Source organism: Taudactylus pleione, unplaced genomic scaffold, assembly GCF_031769625.1.
Source record: "Taudactylus pleione unplaced genomic scaffold, aTauple2 ptg000184l, whole genome shotgun sequence".
Classification (NCBI taxonomy): domain Eukaryota; kingdom Metazoa; phylum Chordata; class Amphibia; order Anura; family Myobatrachidae; genus Taudactylus; species Taudactylus pleione.
In genome coordinates, this window is record NW_028284586.1 from 8,002,313 (window position 1) to 8,020,977 (window position 18,665).

Here is an 18,665-nt window from a genome sequence, read left to right on the forward strand (position 1 = left end):
GTCACACTTATTCATAAAAAAGATATCAATTGCACATCATATATATATGTCTCAAATGAAAACAAGATGGCAGCGTACCATACAAACCTTTTCAGAAAGGCACAGTGTAATAGCATTTAGGGGTCATAATGCTATCCCAAAGCAGTTCACCTTCCCTGCAGGATAACAGGTCCCTTTCAGGTGGCAGATGCTGGCAGCTCCCACAGCTCTCAATGACTGTCAGGTTCTTAAAGTCTGGTAAATCGTCAGGTCCTTATGATTTCTCTGCTTTATACAATAAGAAGTATTGGGATTTGCTTCTCCTTTATTTGCACTTTAATAAGATACTTAAGGGGGATCCATTTCCTAGGGAAATACTGGAGGCCACAATAGTTGTGATCCATAAGGGAGGTAAGAAGGACTCGCATAACTGTGCTAGCTATTGACAGGTTTCTTCTATCAATAATGCTGTTAAGATTTATGCTAAATGCCTAAATCAAGTTCTTCCTTCCCTCGATCAGGTTGGTTTTCTTCAGGAATGACAGACGTGGGAGATTTTGATATGTATTATAGGTATTTTTCAGGTTGTGCATTCCAGAAGATCTCTGACTATAATACAGTACCTTCCCTTAATCCCAAAAGGGCATTTGAATAGATCTCCTGGTGATTCATGACCTCTACTCTAGAAACTATGGGTGTCTCTGGTAAATTTCTGCATGGGGTGTTGACCTTTTGGCTTCGTATTCTTATCCTATGGCAAATATCCTATAAAGCCGCGTATCCATTAGGCGAAGTAATGAATGTTTGAATGATAATGATATCGTTATCATTCATTATATTGTGCAGTGGACATCGAGCTCACACTGAACGATATATCTTTCAGTGCCGACACCCTCCCTCATTCCCGAACCTGCACAACCTGACAATATCGTCAGGTTGGACAGCAGGTTTGGGCGATGAGCGACGTCGTAAACGACCAGTGTGAGCATGCATCACTGGTCATTACGGCATATCCACTGCACAATATAATGAATGATTGAACGATAACGTCGCTATCGTTCAATATATCGCCTAGTGGATATACATATATATATTACTCTAGTAATACCCAGGGATGGACTGAGGCTGTAGATCAGCCCTGGCAGTCCGCCCTGTGCACGCGCCTCAGGCACGCTCACTCGTGAATGGAGCGTGGTTGTTTCAAGGGGGTGTGCTTCAAGTCATGGGGTCCAGGCCTCACAGTACACCCCCGTCTCCTCCCAGCCGAGCAGAACTCACTGTACCATCATTACCACCACCCTTCCGTCTCCCTGAGTTCATATAGTGAATCCGGCAGCGAAGGGTGGAGAGCGGGGACACTTCCACCCTCCTTGAGCTGGCCCTGAGGACATCGGCTCTTCTGGCATGGGAAATGGATCATGGTCTCCTGTCTTGATGATGATGCATGGGATGGGAATATATAAGAAAAGCTGTTGCTAAATCCTTCTTTGATCAAAATGAAAGAGACTTCCCACAAGATCTATTACCGTTGGTATTATACTCCTGATAGGCTGTACTAGATGTACTGTACATTCTATCCTGTCTGTTGGTGGGACTGTCTTCACAGGAGAATAATTATTCACATCTGTTGGTCATACCCTGTAACTGTTCCTTTTTGGGACATGGTTGCTCTTATCAATTCTATGACAGAGGCTTTAGTAATAAAATACCCCAGGGTGCTTGTCCTTGGTTAAGCACTTTACGAATTTAATGTCCCAGCTACTAATGTGTTTTAGTTAAGCACTGGAAAAGTATGCTCAGTCCCGCCCTCTTTACAGGGATACATTACATCTGGCATGTGGCTCTCACGGAAAGATTAGGCACTTCCTTTATGAAAGGGACCATCATTTTACTAAAGTATGGTCTCCTTGGTTAGATCATGAAGGAATAGTCCTTGTATAACTTTTCTATAAATACGCCTGAATTTTCTATTAACGCCGTTACCCTCCTTCCCCCATATATAGTAACAATAACCATGAATGGTACTATTTGAATTATTGAATTTTGTGTAAAATGTTACACCCCATTTGGATTTTATTGAACAATGTCTGTGACCTTATTTGTATTCTGCACTATATTGTTATATCTGCACTGACCTATTTAAAATAACATATATATATTTTATTTTTCAAAAACTTTTCCTGTCCAGTTGGGGCTCGAGTCGCCCTCAAAAGTACATGCATCAGTGTCTATTGGCCATCGCCCGTCTGCGAGTTTATGCAAATGATCTACAAGCTCCTTCTCTCGTGTACATCCATGCTGCCGAATGTGCAAGGATTGAGATGCCCACTTTAAGCGCCAGTGCACGCTGTAATACCGATTGGTGTATCCTTACCCACCACCATCGACCCTTGCACCAGCCCTATGGCAGGTGCAGTTTACCTGTCCGACTATGGCCTATGCTTATGGATGTTCTTCTGTGAATACTGCCGCTTGCATTCACATATCAGCGACACTCCCATAATATGCCCACTGAACAGACCATTTTTGCATGCACTACCAATCACCGCCTAGAAACGCCCATCACTTTTTCTCCACCTTCCTGATACAGTCTGTCCTAATCGCAACAGCATCTTTGTGCGTTCACAATGTGTAATGCCTGCACCGAAGTTTTGCGCATGCGCAGTTGCAATGAATCGCTTCACTACATGTACATCATCATTGCCTGCGGATTGCAGGCGGCTCTGAATCAGGCCCTTGGTGTCTTTCTTATATATATTTTATACACACAATACAATCTATAAATATATTTTAAAAATTAACCATAGCTTTTTTACAGGTTTTAAAATAAAAACAATAAAAAAACCTGAAAACAAGTATAATATTAAGTGACAATGGGCCTGATTCAAATTTGTAGACTATGCGAAAATATGCAAATGTTGCAGCTGCCAGGAGATGTATTGAGACTCCCACCTGCAAATCCAATCATCTGTGTAATATGTTGCAGCATCTGCGTACAAAGACGCAGCATCGGTCGCAGATCATTCGATTGTTGCAGTCCTGAGTGAGTCTATGGTCCTGCAGAATGGCTGTGGGAACTGAGACGCCAAAGCCATATGCCTTACGTATGTGCTCGCAGTTGCAGGACGTGACACGCCCCGAAATGTCACTACAAGCCTATGTTTTTTCCCATTACTGTTCATTACCTCCCCCAAACGTTCCCTGACTGTGAGTGACTACGGTAATGTACCTTGACATTTGCACTGTGTGACTTAGATGCATGCGCTGTTTACTGATAAATCGCTCAACTCCGTAAAATCAGCATTGCTTACAACTCAGAATTAGGCCCAGTATTGCATACATAGGACATACGTAGTGATCCCCTGCCTATATAATAATTCTGTATTTTAACATTGCTTATTTTCCATATGTTCTGTTGATTTTTTTAAATATACTTTTATATTTGTTACTACATAATTTAATCTAATCTGACACGTTTATCGCACTCTTTATTTCAATTTACATTGACAACTCCCCTGCGACACATATCCATTGAGAAACAAACTCAATGTCTTATCCGTTTAAGATTCCACATGCCGTTTAGGTATTGCCATCAAGATTACCCTGTCTGTATTAACCTGTTCCCCATTTCTCTGATAGCCCAATCCCAACTGTGTGCCTGTATCCTATATTACTGGTACATACTTTATTTTAAAGGGTCCCTTCCAGAAAATTTGGGCAGAATCCTCTACCCTCCCTAAACCTTTAGATGCACTAATTCCAACCACCATTGTCAAACTCTTATTCAACCTTTGGAAAACTTAAATTTGACTTAAAGTTGTGTGAGGTTAAAAAAAAACAACATATTAATGGTAATTGTGAACATATTTAAGCTGTGAATCCAATCTTTTATTTTATATAATATTTGTTCTTTAAGCTTTGTTGTATAACCTATATGGATGGAATGACGACGGGTCTTATTTTAGGTTACTCATATCTTTGGAATATATTTTAAATATTGAGAATACACAAGACGGAAGCTAGTTTTCGAGCTGATGATTATGATTGCTACATTTGTGTTTGAACTTGTCTCTATGCTAGATTTAAGGTTGTACATATCTTAAGATGAATGTATCCCAAATTACAGACACTGTAGGCAAGCGGAAGTGTGAAGATCCATATTTGCACATATGCAATTGCAAACTGGCTATTTGTACGGTCAACTCTATATTGCTATTTATAATTTATATGTTTAGCATTTTAGAAAAGCTGAAGAATGCAGTTAAGAAATCAGAAGCTTTGAGAACATAGAAACCTGCATTGCGGGGAGATAGGTCTGTGAGACTCGTTAGTTAGAGGCACATGAGGGAATATAATTATAAATTATCTAGACGCACTGATCATTAGACTCTGACTATTAAAATACTAGGCAAGAGCTAAATTAATGAGGGTTAAAGTTTAGTACCACTGTATGTCTGTGTTAACTAACCAATAATGATCAATGATTTGTGGGATCTAAGGGCTCGATCAGACAAGCGGTTAATAAAAGCCTAGTAAGATTTTGCCAAGGTGGGAACGCAACATGAGGAAATGGCTCTGAACTCTGACTGCACAATGCTGCTCTCATACAAACATCAGTAGAAGCCATGGGTTTAGTCCCAAACAGTTGAAATACTGAGCGCTGACGATGCACCAGCATTTGGGTCTGGCGTGTTTTAGCTTCAACGATACTTGTTCTATATTGTGATCTGTGTGTTCCGTTTGTAACACTGGTCAGCTAACTGAGTCCTAAGGATTCTATAAGAGCAGCAAATTATTTTACCACAAGATACAAGTCTACCAAAATTCATATACCGTAAATAGAGAGTGTATACAGTATGTTATAGAACAGAGCTGCAGTGATACAAAGGTAAATAATAAATTCCTACCGAAGACTAATGTACTATAATTATATAAATATAATAAGTTGTACTTACAGTTGATCTTGTAAAAAAACAAACACTAAATTGGTTTTGTTGTTCGTTTTATTTTTTCCATTTGCTTCATTGTGGATATGAAAAAGGACAGTTGGAGCCAATAAATGAGGTGAGTGTTTGACATTTAATTCTGAGATTCCATATTATAATGTTATATATGGCAGTCACTCCCATGAAAAGCCAGATTTTTTACTTTAACAAAAAAAAAAAAAAACAACTTTATAAGCTTTCATCTAGATGAGCATTTGTAAAAAGAATTTTAAAAAAATAAAAATAAATTCTGAACTGTAAAATGTGTTGGGGCACAAATGCACCTCACTATCCGCCTCATACATAACTAGGAACACACCCACATTCTGTTTTCATTTTGGAACTGCTACTGGAAATATAATCTGTGTAACGTTTGTTGTTCCTATGTTGGAAACCGGTCTCCTGCCGACAATAGTAACATCCGTATGAAAAAAATATTATCTTATGACAGTTGAGCAGCAAGCAGTTGTAGTTCCTGATTGTGAGCAGAAGCCTGACGCGTTTCTCCTCTATCAATTTGGTGGTTTCGTCAGATGGGTCATCCTCGGGTTTATTTTGTTCTATGGATTTTACTATTGTTAGCATTAGATCTGTTTCCAACACATAATTACTGCTTACCAACCAATGGTAAAACTCATCAACATCTCATCAACCTGTTTGCAAGCTATTATTATTGGTACTCGCGTTTTTTTGCAGTGCTGTCTCTTCTTCTTGTTCAAACTTAGGACGGAATGTACTAAGAATGAAAATGTGGCCAAAACTCATAAAATGCAGTTTTCTGAGTTTTGGCCGCATTTCCATATGTACCAAGCTCCGGAATGCAATACTATCCTGGAGCATGGATCTGCTGGGTAACTCCATCTTTAGATGTCCCCATTCTGTGCATGTGCAGAATGACTTCTGGGTATTAAACCCAGAAAGTCCCTCTATCCAAGTCTATCACAAAGGACAGCTTATCAGGAGAGCTGTCCATTGCGACTGTAATTGCATTTCTAAGTACATACCTGCATAATTAACACCGGTATGTACACGATAAGTGGGGGGATGTATCACATTGCAGATGTGATGCTTAGTATGTCCAGCCCCTATTACTACTATATGGTTAATCCTTTCACTCATTATAATTTTTTTCATTTGTCTACTAAGATGCTGCCTTACATAAAATATTTTTCAACATTTGGACTGTATTTATTGCATGTGTCAATATTATCCAGGTGAATGTTTTGATCACCTTTTAATGTGCAAGGGCAAAAGGCATCCCGATGTAAGTGTAGAATGGGGCCTGATCACATCACCTCTGAGGACATGTAAAAATGTTCTTGAGGTAGAAGGAAGGCTGAGCAGCTTCCCGCACACCAGGGAACTGCTCCATAATCTCTTTCCATCACTTAAAGCGAATTGAAATAATTAAAATTGTTCAGTAAACTAAAATCTAACTTTTGCATGTTGATGTAAAATGAGGGGTATAAGTGTCCTCAGACAGGCCCGCACAGCTCCCGTTAGAACAAACATTTTTGTACCTTCGTATGATGTTACCTTTTGTGCAAACTCTATGCACATAAATTAGATATATTTGTGCAAATAAAGAGACAAATGGTATTTGTTCTAAACAGGCTGCACTTTACTTCTAATGAAAATATTGTAAAAACATAAGAAATCTGTAAACTAGTGCACATCAACTTACTATTATCACAAAAATGTTGTAGTTTGGAGTCCACAAGGTTATTCTCTACCTGGTCCTCACTGGCAGCCGTTATCCTCAGCTATATATACTATTTTCATGACCTGCAAGATCAAATAACTCCTGGGGGGTTAATAACTTGACAAACATTAGCGCAAACACAGGCCCGTGGAAAACCAGGGAATAACTACACATAGTGGCAATTAGCAAAGGTGGGGAATGGGGGCAGACATAACAGGAATGGGATGGGTAACCCAAATGAAGGTGGAAAATGTAAAAATAATCTCTGGGAGTCAAGGCTAACAGACAATTAGGTTCCATTTTGAGCAGAATAAAGGTAAAGCAATTCATACCCTCACAACAAGCAGACTATATGCATCCTGAGTTACCCAAGGCAGGGAGCGCCAAAAATTCAATGCATGTTAGACTTGCAAGCTGGCAATATCCAGTGGCCAAGGGCCTGGAGGGACACTACTGTACATAGAAACTCTTTTTTGCTGTGTAAGTATCCACCCCCATCAGGAACAAATGCATGCTATAATTCAAGGCCTTCAATTCCAGAATTTCTAAGCAGCACTTGAACAGAGCAATTAAATCAGAGGTACTGCATCCACATGAACAAACCATTGGGCGCCCTGCAACAACCTCAAACTCACATAGTTGGCACCCAACACAAACGGGCAATTTTCTGAAACTGTTTACGCCAAGAGTGTATCCAAAAGCCCCTTGCCCAACTGGCCTGTTTAGAATCTATGAATTTTACCTAAAGCCATGTATTGTTTAAGCAACACGTGATGACAAGGAGGCTGTAAGACACAGACTACTTAGCTGCTGCCACTAGCTGGATAATCTGAAAGAAAGGCCCCACAAAGACCGGAACAAAACAGTTTGATTCACCCTGTGCCAGCTTGTTTATCAAGTCCAAATTGATGGACTGATGCCTGTCTGAAAGGTTAATGACCCGTTCTTGAGAAAAGTGTTGTCTTAGCAATTGTAATACTATTCGATTGATTTTTATCGCCACCTGGTGACAAAATTTGTAACTAATATTTTTTTAAACAAATGGTTAAATGGTTAGCACATCCTCTGATATACCAGTTGTACAAATTTCTCATCTTTATGAGCCTTAGAATTCACTCCAGAGTGCTCCAAGTAGGGATCCTTTAATTTTAATAGTCATATTATATATATATATTTGTGTATGTGTATACTCACACACTCACATGTGAATTCACAGAAATTAATACACAAGTCACTGCTTTAAATTACTATACTCTCAGAGATGTGCAGATGTATATACTCCTAGTGATATTATGTATTGTTTACATGTGTACTAGTAACTTACCACTCTCCAGTGTGATGAGAGCATTAGCTGAGTCAGTTATGCAGACTGCAGGTTAGAGGAGCTGCTGCCAGCTCTAATTAGAATGGGTAGCAGCCCTGTTGAAGCAATTTTAAATATGCTGTGGTTACGACGCTATAAATTATTTTAATGTTTAGTGAATTGAGCCACTGGAGGGGGAGGGGGGGTTCTGGGGAACTGGAAACCCCCCTATGTGCACCCGTGCAGATCAGCATGCTCCACCAACCCTGGTTGTGCATGGTATTATTGTTGTGTGTCCATGTGCTTCCCCCTATAGTAACAGTATGAGGAGTATTCTGTAAACATCTGGATAGCATGTCAGTGGAGAGAGGTCTGTTTAGGGGGAGCATATGAGGCATAAGACAGGTACAAAAATGCAAGTTTCATCCAAGCGTAGGGGTGTATGATAGAGTGGAAGATAAATATGTGTCGAATTATTATGGATTTATAGACATTCATGCAGAAATTTCCATTAGTGTAGTTTTTCTAACATAGGCTATAATGTTTTTTAGCTGAGTGCACAGAAGCACTTTCTTCTTTAATGTAATGTAATTTAGAAATACAAGCAGTAGTGATACTACTACACCATGTAGTTATATATTCAGTATCCATAGCCAGCTGGTAAAGATATTCCTTCATTCCAGGAATGTACTGTATCCTGATAATGGAACTCTTGGCAGACACATGCACGGTTATGCCCCTTTTCTGAGCATTCTAATGAAAATAAAGAAACAAATTGTGTTTAAAGTGTATATCCCATTGTAATAGTAAATTACAATATTAAACCTTTGCTGCATTGTGAAAAAATAAGCACAGTAGTATCTAGTTGTGAGTAGGATCAAAATGACAGTAGGACCTAGCTGTAAGTAGGATCAATTCAGCGCTCACACCCTTTCCTTCCTTAATCACTTCAATAATCTTACAAAGCCAATAAGACGTCCATTGGTTTTATTCTTTTCATCATCTTAGCTTAATATACCCACACTGCATGAAATGAAGACTCAGGCCCTGATTCACTACGAATCGCTATTCTGCTTATATGCACGCAACTGCGTTGCTAATATCAGCGGTGATATTTAAATGTTTGCAAACGCATTGTGATTGCAGCCTGACATAAGGACGCCCACTTCCCCTTACTCACATCTGTATACTTTAGCAACATAGAGAATGAATTGGTAACATCGAGTAACATCGGACAGTTAGAGAAGCCCAGACATTACTCAGGAGTTGCTTACTTCAGCGCACGCTATGAGGCCTCAGCCGGCATTTGGTAACGATGTGGATAATTTATGCACGCCCATGCAACGGCATTGAAACACACTGGCACGCCTCTGTTCGTCCGACCACCTCCCCGTCACCACCCCCAAACGGCACTTCCTGTCAATCAATCTGCCATTGGTCAGTGTATCCTCTGCGTTCGCACTCCCGAGCGCAGTGGCTAGTTCGCGCACTGCGATGCATACGCATGCACAGTATGCAACAATCAGCCAATTGCGTGTGTATAAGCTACTGCGTTCCTTGCTGAACCAGCCCTCAGACACCTGAATTGCTGCTTAAAGAGGTCACAGCCAAATGTACTAATCATATTAGAATTGGTAATTAAGGGTGGCTAGAAAAGCAGTGTTTACCCTCAGGCTACAGCCCTCTACTGATACTCAACTTATTACATTTATTAATTGGGGCGGGAAATATATATTTCCCCTGTCAGTGACGGTTCTAGGTGCGGGCTAACAGGGCCATCGCCCGGAGCGCCGACACCTAGAGGACGCTACTGAGTCCCCCCCCTGAAAAAAAACCTACAAGAAAGAAATTAAAATGAAAATACGCTGGTCCCCCTCCCCCGCTAGCTGTCGCAGGGAGGCTGCATTTGCCGGGTGCCCGCTGATATTTGTTATCAGCAGGCACCCAGCTCCATCCCTGCAGCGGCAGCCGAAAGCCGGAGCTCACTCCTGAGCTCCGGCTTCCGGCAGAGAGCACTATGGGAGGGACGTCATGATGTCATGATGTATCTCCCATAGATCCGAGGAGCCGCGGTCAGACCGGATGGCAGCGGCAGCGGAAGCAGGAGCGGGGCTAAAGGTAAGTATTGTTTTGTTTTTTTTCAGTCGGAAGCACCAGCACTGGGGGCACGATTATAGGGGCATTACTACTGGGGGATGACTATAGGGGGCATTACTACTAGTGGGCACAACTACAGGGGGCATTATTTGTGGGGGCATTACTAATGGGGTCAGTACTACTGGGGAGCATTACTAATGGGGGCACTACAATAGGGGGGATTACTATTGGGGAGCATTACTAATGGGGGCACTACAATAGGGGGATTACTACTGGGGAGCATTACTAATGGGGGCACTACAATAGGGGGGATTACTACTGGGGAGCATTACTAATGGGGGCTCTACTAATGGGGGCACTACTATAGGGGGCATTACTACTGGGGGATGACTATAGGGGGCATTACTACTAGTGGGCACAACTACAGGGGGCATTATTTGTGGGGGCATTACTAATGGGGTCAGTACTACTGGGGAGCATTACTAATGGGGGCACTACAATATGGGGGATTACTATTGGGGAGCATTACTAATGGGGGCACTACAATAGGGGGGATTACTACTGGGGAGCATTACTAATGGGGGCACTACAATAGGGGGATTACTACTGGGGAGCATTACTAATGGGGGCACTACAATAGGGGGGATTACTACTGGGGAGCATTACTAATGGGGGCACTACAATAGGGGGGATTACTACTGGGGAGCATTACTAATGGGGGCTCTACTAATGGGGGCACTACTATAGGGGGCATTACTACTGGGGGATGACTATAGAGGGCATTACTACTAGTGGGCACAACTACAGGGGGCATTATTTGTGGGGGCATTACTAATGGGGTCAGTACTACTGGGGAGCATTACTAATGGGGGCACTACAATAGGGGGGATTACTATTGGGGAGCATTACTAATGGGGGCACTACAATAGGGGGATTACTACTGGGGAGCATTACTAATGGGGGCACTACAATAGGGGGGATTACTACTGGGGAGCATTACTAATGGGGGCACTACAATAGGGGGGATTACTACTGGGGAGCATTACTAATGGGGGCTCTACTAATGGGGGCACTACTATAGGGGGCATTACTAATGGGGGCAGTACTACTGGGGAGCATTACTAATGGGGGCACTACAATAGGGGGGATTACTACTGGGGAGCATTACTAATGGGGGCACTACAATAGGTGGGATTACTACTGGGGAGCATTACTAATGGGGACACTACAATAGGGGGGATTACTACTGGGGAGCATTACTAATGGGGGCACTACAATAGGGGGGATTACTACTGGGGAGCATTACTGATGGGGGCTCTACTAATGGGGGCACTACTATAGGGGGCATTACTAATGGGGGGATTACTACTGGGGAGCATTATTAATTGGGAGCATTACTAATAGGGGGCATTACTAATGGGGGAACTACTATAAGGGACATTACTACTGTGGGCACTACTAATGGGGGCATTACTACTGGGGAGCATTACTAATGGGGGGCATTACTACTGGGGGAACTACTATAAGGGACATTACTAATGTGGGCATTACTACTGTGGGCACTACTAATGAGGGCATTACTACTGGGGAGCATTACTAATGGGGACACTACTATAGGGGGCATTACTAATTGGGGGATTACTACTGTGGACACTACTACTGTGGGCACTACTATAGGGGGCATTACTAATGGGGGGATTACTACTGGGGAGCATTATTAATGGGGGGCATTACTACTGGGGGAACTACTATAAGGGACATTACTACTGTGGGCACAACTAATGGGGGCATTACTACTGGGGAGCATTACTACTGGGGGAACTACTATAAGGGACATTACTACTTTGGGCATTACTACTGTGGGCACTACTAATGGGGGCATTACTACTGGGGAGCATTACTAATGGGGCACTACTATAGGGGGCATTACTAATTGAGGGATTACTACTGTGGAGCTTTACTACTGGGGGAACTACTATAGGAGGCATTACTACTGGGGGCATTACCACTGGGGGTACTACTAATGCAGGCACTGCATGGGGGGCACCACTACTGGGGCCATTGTGTAAGGGGCACCACTGCTGTGGGCATTGTATAAGGGGCACTACTACTGTGGGCATTGTATTAGGGGCACTACTACTGTGGGCATTGTGTATAAGGGACACTCATTTTGGCATTATGTAAAAGGGGCACCACTGTGTGTCATAACATAAGGGTCTACTGTGTGGTGTAATTTGAATTGGGGATAATGTAATATAAAGGTAATTACTGTGTGTGGCACAATGTATTATACAGGGAATTACTGCATGTGGCATAATATGTTATAAAGGGCATTACTGCGTGTGGCATAGTGTGTTATTACTGCGTGTGGTATAATGTGTTATAAAGGGCATTACTGCATGTGGCATAGTGTGTTATAAAGGGCATTACTGCATGTGGCATAATGTGTTATAAAGGGCATTACTGCGTGTGGCATAATGTGTTATAAAGGGCATTACTGCGTGTGGCATAGTGTGTTATTACTGCGTGTGGTATAATGTGTTATAAAGGGCATTACTGCATGTGGCATGATGTGTTATAAAGGGCATTACTGCATGTGGCATAATGTGTTATTACTGCGTGTGATATAATGTGTTATAAAGGGCATTACTGTGTGTGGCATAGTATGTTATAAAGGGCATTACTGCATGTGGCATAATGTGTTATTACTGCGTGTGGTATAATGTATTATAAAGGGCATTACTGCGTGTGGCATAGTGTGTTATAAAGGGCATTACTGCGTGTGGTATAATGTTATCTTATCTAAAAAAAAATATTTTCTTTTTGTTTTGTTTTTTTTGGGGGGGGGCGCAACTGGGAACTTTGGCCCTGAGCTCCACAATGTCTACAACTGGCCCTGACCCCTGTGCAAATGAGCTAGGTGGTACCATTTCCCTCCCTTGGCTTAGCACTGGCCAATCCTTGGGCTGACGACCAGGTCGACCCTTGAGGTCACGACAAACTCACCTCTTATCTGGGGGAAGTGCCGGTCAACCATTATTGCGTTACTAGAGGCAGCTGAGGAGCACTGCTTGTCGCCAACACCTGGTTCGCAGAACCAAGGCCTCTCTCTGCTGGCTTCTGCACAATAGGAAGATGGCTGTAACTTCCTGACCCTATATACCTCCTCCCAGGTCATTTCTCTCCCCCCACTTCCTGTAAGCTGACCACCATGTCCTTATACTCCCATCCCTGCTAACTTCAACACCCCCTCTCCCTTCCCTCCCCTGACCCACTAACCAGGTTTTTCCAATAAAAAACTGGACGCTTATATATCCTCATCCTTAATTAAGTCCTCACATACTTTACCGCGGTTAGTGTATTTTGCATTGTTACTACAATGCTGGGGCTGGTCTGTAAATCAATAACCCTTAGAAGGGTTAGCAGACAAGCGCTTTAATCTTTTTCAAATAAATATGGGTTAGTATTCATCGCGCTGAAATGAGTTAATGATTACACATTGAAGTGAATGGGCAATGTCACATGGGAGCGAGTAAATGTCTAAATAGGCTATGGGGTCTATTTATTAAGCCATGGAAGGAGAAAAAGGTGGATGGAAATAAAGTACCAGCCAACCAGCTCCCAACTGTAATTTCTCAAACAGTCTGTGACATGGCAGTTAGGAGCTGATTGGCTGGTAATTTAGCTCCATCCAAGGCTTAGTACATAGACCCCTAAATTTTCTGAACCTAATCCCTCCCATGTGACGGGATTAACCTTTACCGCTCTCATTTACCTTAGTGTATCAGTACAGAGTCATTTCAGTGCTAGGAACGTTAGAGCTTTCCCTGCTCAAACAACAATATTGCTCTTAGGACATGACTGACACCACTGTTGTTTTAAAAAATGAATAACATTGCTTGCAGATCATGTAATTTCCAAACAAATATTTTGTTAATCCACCAAGAAAATATGTTAGAAAAGCATTTACATTCTATGTATTAGCATGAGATAAGCCCTTTCTTTTTGCTTCTTACTATCTTTTAAAGGTACAGTAGACCCCACCGGAGAAAATGGTCACTGCATACAGTACTTACCTACTCTCCTGGAATGTCTGGGAGACTCTTGAATCTCAGGGATATCTCTTTTATATGTCCAGAAAAGTGGGCAAGACTCCCGGTGGGCGAGAACTTCCTGAGTGTAGTGGGTGGCCCAGGTGGCTTGTTTATATGATTTGTGCTGAACACACATCATCGTGGACCCACTTTACAATAGTGGTAATTGTGGCATTGTATTGTGGGTCCATAATGATGCAATCACTGCATCAAGCCCCTCATATCTCCGACATGGCTTCCCTCTCCTGGAGGAGGCAGCCTAAAAGTCAGCGGATAGGATTTACAGGGTATCTCCAGTGAAGGCTTGTATGGGGAAGCCTGTGTAAGAAGAGTGGCAGGAGTACATGTATCACTACAGTCCTCTTATCACTAACAACATCTCAGGATAGAGTTAGCCGGGTGGATGCCCGACAGTGGCTGCTGACAAAGGAGGAAATCCCGATCGTCCTAAAGGTAAGTATAAATGAATCTAATTCTACCCCCTAACCCTCCTTTAGGGTGCCTAACCCTAACCAACCCCCGTGCCTAACCCTAATCCACCCTGTAAGTGCCTAACCCTAACTCCTCCTCTAAGTGCCTAAACCTAACCCTGCCTTCCCCGCTGCCTAAACCTAAGTCCACCGGGGGGTGCCTAACCTCTCCTCGGGGGTGCCTAACCTTAACCCTCCCTCCCCCTAGCCTAACCCTAACCTTCCGGGGGGTGCCTAACCCTTACCCCCCCGCGCAGCCGTCCGCTGAGGCGCCGGGCATCAATTCGATCGGGATGCCGGGCGCCGTTCTCCTGTCATCACTAAAATGACAGGCATCTAGATTTAGACTTCTGTCATTCAACCCTCGCCGGGATTAAGTAGTCTGGAAGCCGGAGGTGGGCATTTAGACCGTCGGCTTCCAGACTACATCCCAGCAGGGTAGACCACCAAAATAATGGTTTAGCTATTTCCCCCCAAAAAATTCCAGATTGCTTTATGGGTTTTTTTTTCTTCTAAATTTGCAAACATTTTTATTTTATTAACTTTTTATTTTACCAGAAAGTATAACTAGAATCCCAGGTGCGGACTTCCAGTCCACTGCGCAGCTGCACCCAACCTTCATGCTGAAACCCAGTATAGCTGCCCCAAGCGGTGTCGTGGAGGGGGAGGGGGAGCGGGAACTACTTACCAGGGCCTGAAGTGGCTGGAGGGGACATGGGTCAGTAGCCCGCCACATCAGGCAGGGGGAGAGAGTAGACTGATGCTTCTCAGCTGCAGCAGTTTCTCTCCCTAGCTCAGTATATGTTGCTGTGTGCTGGGCTGCAGAGTCTCCAGGGAGGCTGCTGCCACTGAGCAGAAGCAGCAGTCTTCTCTCTCTCCCTGCAAGTGTTATGGAAGGAAGGGGACAATCGCACTGTTGGTGCAGCACTAACCATGCTACATATTTACTGTCCTATAATTAATGTTGTGCTAGTTAGTAACCTCCTATCATCAATCACATATAATGTTTTGTGTATGCTGATATGTGCACTGAAGACAGCAGACATTTTGTACATTAGGTAAAATAAACAATGATTATTTTAACACTGGATTGTCCATTCTCAGGCATAAATGATTGTGTAGCAATTTTTCATTATATAATATGTGCTATCAATATCAAACCTCTGGGCATGCTGGGCTTTATGTGTAAAATTATTGCATACTCATGTTAAAGTCATGCGTTCTGCACGGTCATGCTTTGGAAATTTACCTCAGGATGTTTTTTGGTATTTGTGTAAAAACATATGTTATGTAAAAAGGAACAATAATACACCACTGGGATATTTTCTGAATCATTGTGAAATGAGCCGATGTGAGCTGTATTCTCAGCAGGCATTTTAACACCCTGCTGCGTGTTGCTATCTCTTGGCACAGGGGTTCCTGTCCAAAATTTCAGATCTGCTGCTGTGCCGGTGGACGTGCAGGAACTGCTGTCAGAAGTGTTACGAGTGCAGCTGCTGCCAATCAAGTGAAGATGAAGTGGAGATCCTGGGGCCCTTTCCCGCTCAAACACCGCCCTGGCTGTTAGTATAGCAGAGACAATGTCTTACTTATCACTACAGTTTAGCTTTGTGTTTTAGTGGGGGGGGGGGAATAGAATTAACAAATCAGGGCCATCTTAACAGCAGTGTAGGCCCTGGGCAAAGCAATGCACTGGGGCCCCTGCCCACCCATTCTCGGCAATACAAATTTAAAAAGTCAATAAAATTAAATCTTTAGATTTATTGGTACTTTCAACAAAATCAAAGTTTAAACATAAGAAAACATGATGTAAAGTGAGGATTACAGACTCCGCCTCCCTCTTATCTTCTCCAGCTCGCAGTGCAATTCTTGCTCTGCATTGCAGCTGAGATTAAAGTATGGGGGCTCATTTAGAGACGGGGGCCCAGGAGATCATGCCCCCTGTGTCCCACCCCCTAAATCTGGCTCTATGGCTGCAGGCTGGGAGGCAGGTAGCAAATACTGTCTGACTGCTCCGATTGTGTATAATACACAATCAGAGCGGCCGGGGATCATCTTTCTATGCCTGCCCCTCAGCTAGCTGCCCCATGCATGAGTGAGCAGCCGCACACTTCATATAGATGCCCCTCAGCCCAGCCTGCCCAAAGGCCTTGCCCAGTGTGCCTATACGTTAAGATAGCCCTGACACAAATTTTAGAATAAGAATGTGACACCGAAAGATTTTTTCTTTGTGACAGCATCCCACAATGTTTTTGTATTGTAATATTACTTCATTTTAAAAGAAAGGGGAACCTATGCAGTCTCTGGTAACTCAAGAAGACTCAACCCTATTGTCAGCACTTATAGGACTTGATTCAAAGGTGCACGCAATGGCGGCGTCAGACGCATGCAGCCAATGTTTTCAGTCTGCACATGCATCTGAGTAGCACTGCGCATGTGTCCTGTAGAGATTAGTGCTTCAGTTATACTCGGTTCTTTTCCTCAAATTTAGCACAAGTTTGTATTTATAAAAAACATTCGAGAGCCGGATAGCCCATAAGGTTCAGTTTTTCAGATCCGAACGTATCAGAGTAGAACCGAACCGCTCATCTCTACTGGCCCGATAGTTATCGCTGGAAGACGCAGCCATAGGGCTGATGTAATCTTCGATGTTGCAACCGATGGTGCGTCCTAGCACGCGCCACACAGGAATGGCGCCACAGCCAGTGGGCTGAGAATCCATCACGGCATTAGCATAAAGACACTGTTGTAGCAATTGGGTCCGCCTCTGAATCAGGCCCATAGAGTCCCTAAGCTGATAGTAAGCCAGGCACTATTAGATACAGTGGAGCAGACGCAGAGTTGAGAGTAAGTAAGCTTTGCATATGTATCTTCCTGAACTGAATGTATGCACCTACAAACGATACTGTGTTGTACACAACTCACTTGCATCTCCACTTGCAGCTTAAGCGCCGTAACTCTGTGTTAATGGGTTGTTGGCACATAGGCATAGTTTAGTGTAATGAAGTCATCAATGGAATTGCGGGTTATGCAGGTTAATGCGTACACGTGATTGCTCCAGTTTTCAAACTGATTTTTTTGCATTAGAGATAGGTCTAGAGCAGATGTGCATTATTAATGAGACCATGCTTACAGATAAGGGTGTTCCGACTGCAGAGATACATACACCTCTGCATAAGTGTACATGTCTGCATCTAGCTCCATACACGCAGTGCAGATGTAATGATAGCCTAGTTGCATTCAACTGTTAATTGGCCCCAGTAGGACTACCTCTATTAATAAAGGCAGCCTTGTCAGTGACGCATTATTTTTTTTAATATAAAAAATAAGAGAAAAAATGATGCGTGAATAACCAATTAGCCTGAAAGTAGTGTTTTGCTACAGATATACATATAGCTAAGGAGCTGCTGTACATTCTGCAGATCCTGGAAGATTGTACTGGTCACCATTTCATAGATGTTAGTAAGCCTCTCTTACCATAGTATGATGTGCCTACTGTTGTGTCTAAAGCTAGGCACGCACTGGAGCGATGTCAGGATGATATGCTGTTTCGTAGCGACATATCGCCTACATCGCTCAGTGTGTATGCATTTTTTCGTGCTCCCATGGTTGCTAGCGACGGTCGCCAGGTTTGATATGCTGCACATCAAACCTAGCAATATCGCTATTGGCCAATGCATTGTTAATGAATGACGTAACGATGAGCCTTACATCGTTCATTAAAGTCGACCAGTGTGGACGCAAAATCACGGTTGACATTGGAACGAATGCACGTCGCTCCAGTGTGTACTTGGCTTTAGTGGCAAATGCAGGGGGAGTGGTGACCTGATTCACATCATGGTCCTGCCTCCTGTAGGACAATGGCACAATTCAAGTCATTATACTGAGAGCGGCATGGTCATGATGATGCAGTGGCGTAAGTTCATCCCATACGCCCGAAGGCAAGTTATAATTTGTTGCCCCCCTGTCACAGCTGCTGACACTGTAATGTAGCAATTCGCATGCAGACCATACTTGCCTACTTTTGAAAAACAC

The 18,665-nt window shown here is 43.0% G+C and overlaps 1 protein-coding gene across 3 annotated transcripts in view; it reads left to right on the plus strand.

Annotated features, from left to right (window-relative positions):
• The window catches only part of SYT17 (synaptotagmin 17), a 133,785-nt gene that overhangs the window by 24,233 nt on the left and 90,887 nt on the right, over positions 1-18,665 (plus strand). For all 3 annotated transcript variants that reach the window (XM_088476223.1, XM_088476225.1, XM_088476224.1), the window contains exons 2-3: positions 5,026-5,043; positions 16,044-16,192. In XM_088476223.1, coding sequence (XP_088332349.1) covers positions 5,026-5,043; positions 16,044-16,192 — 167 coding nt within the window. The remainder of the gene's footprint in view (positions 1-5,025; positions 5,044-16,043; positions 16,193-18,665) is intronic.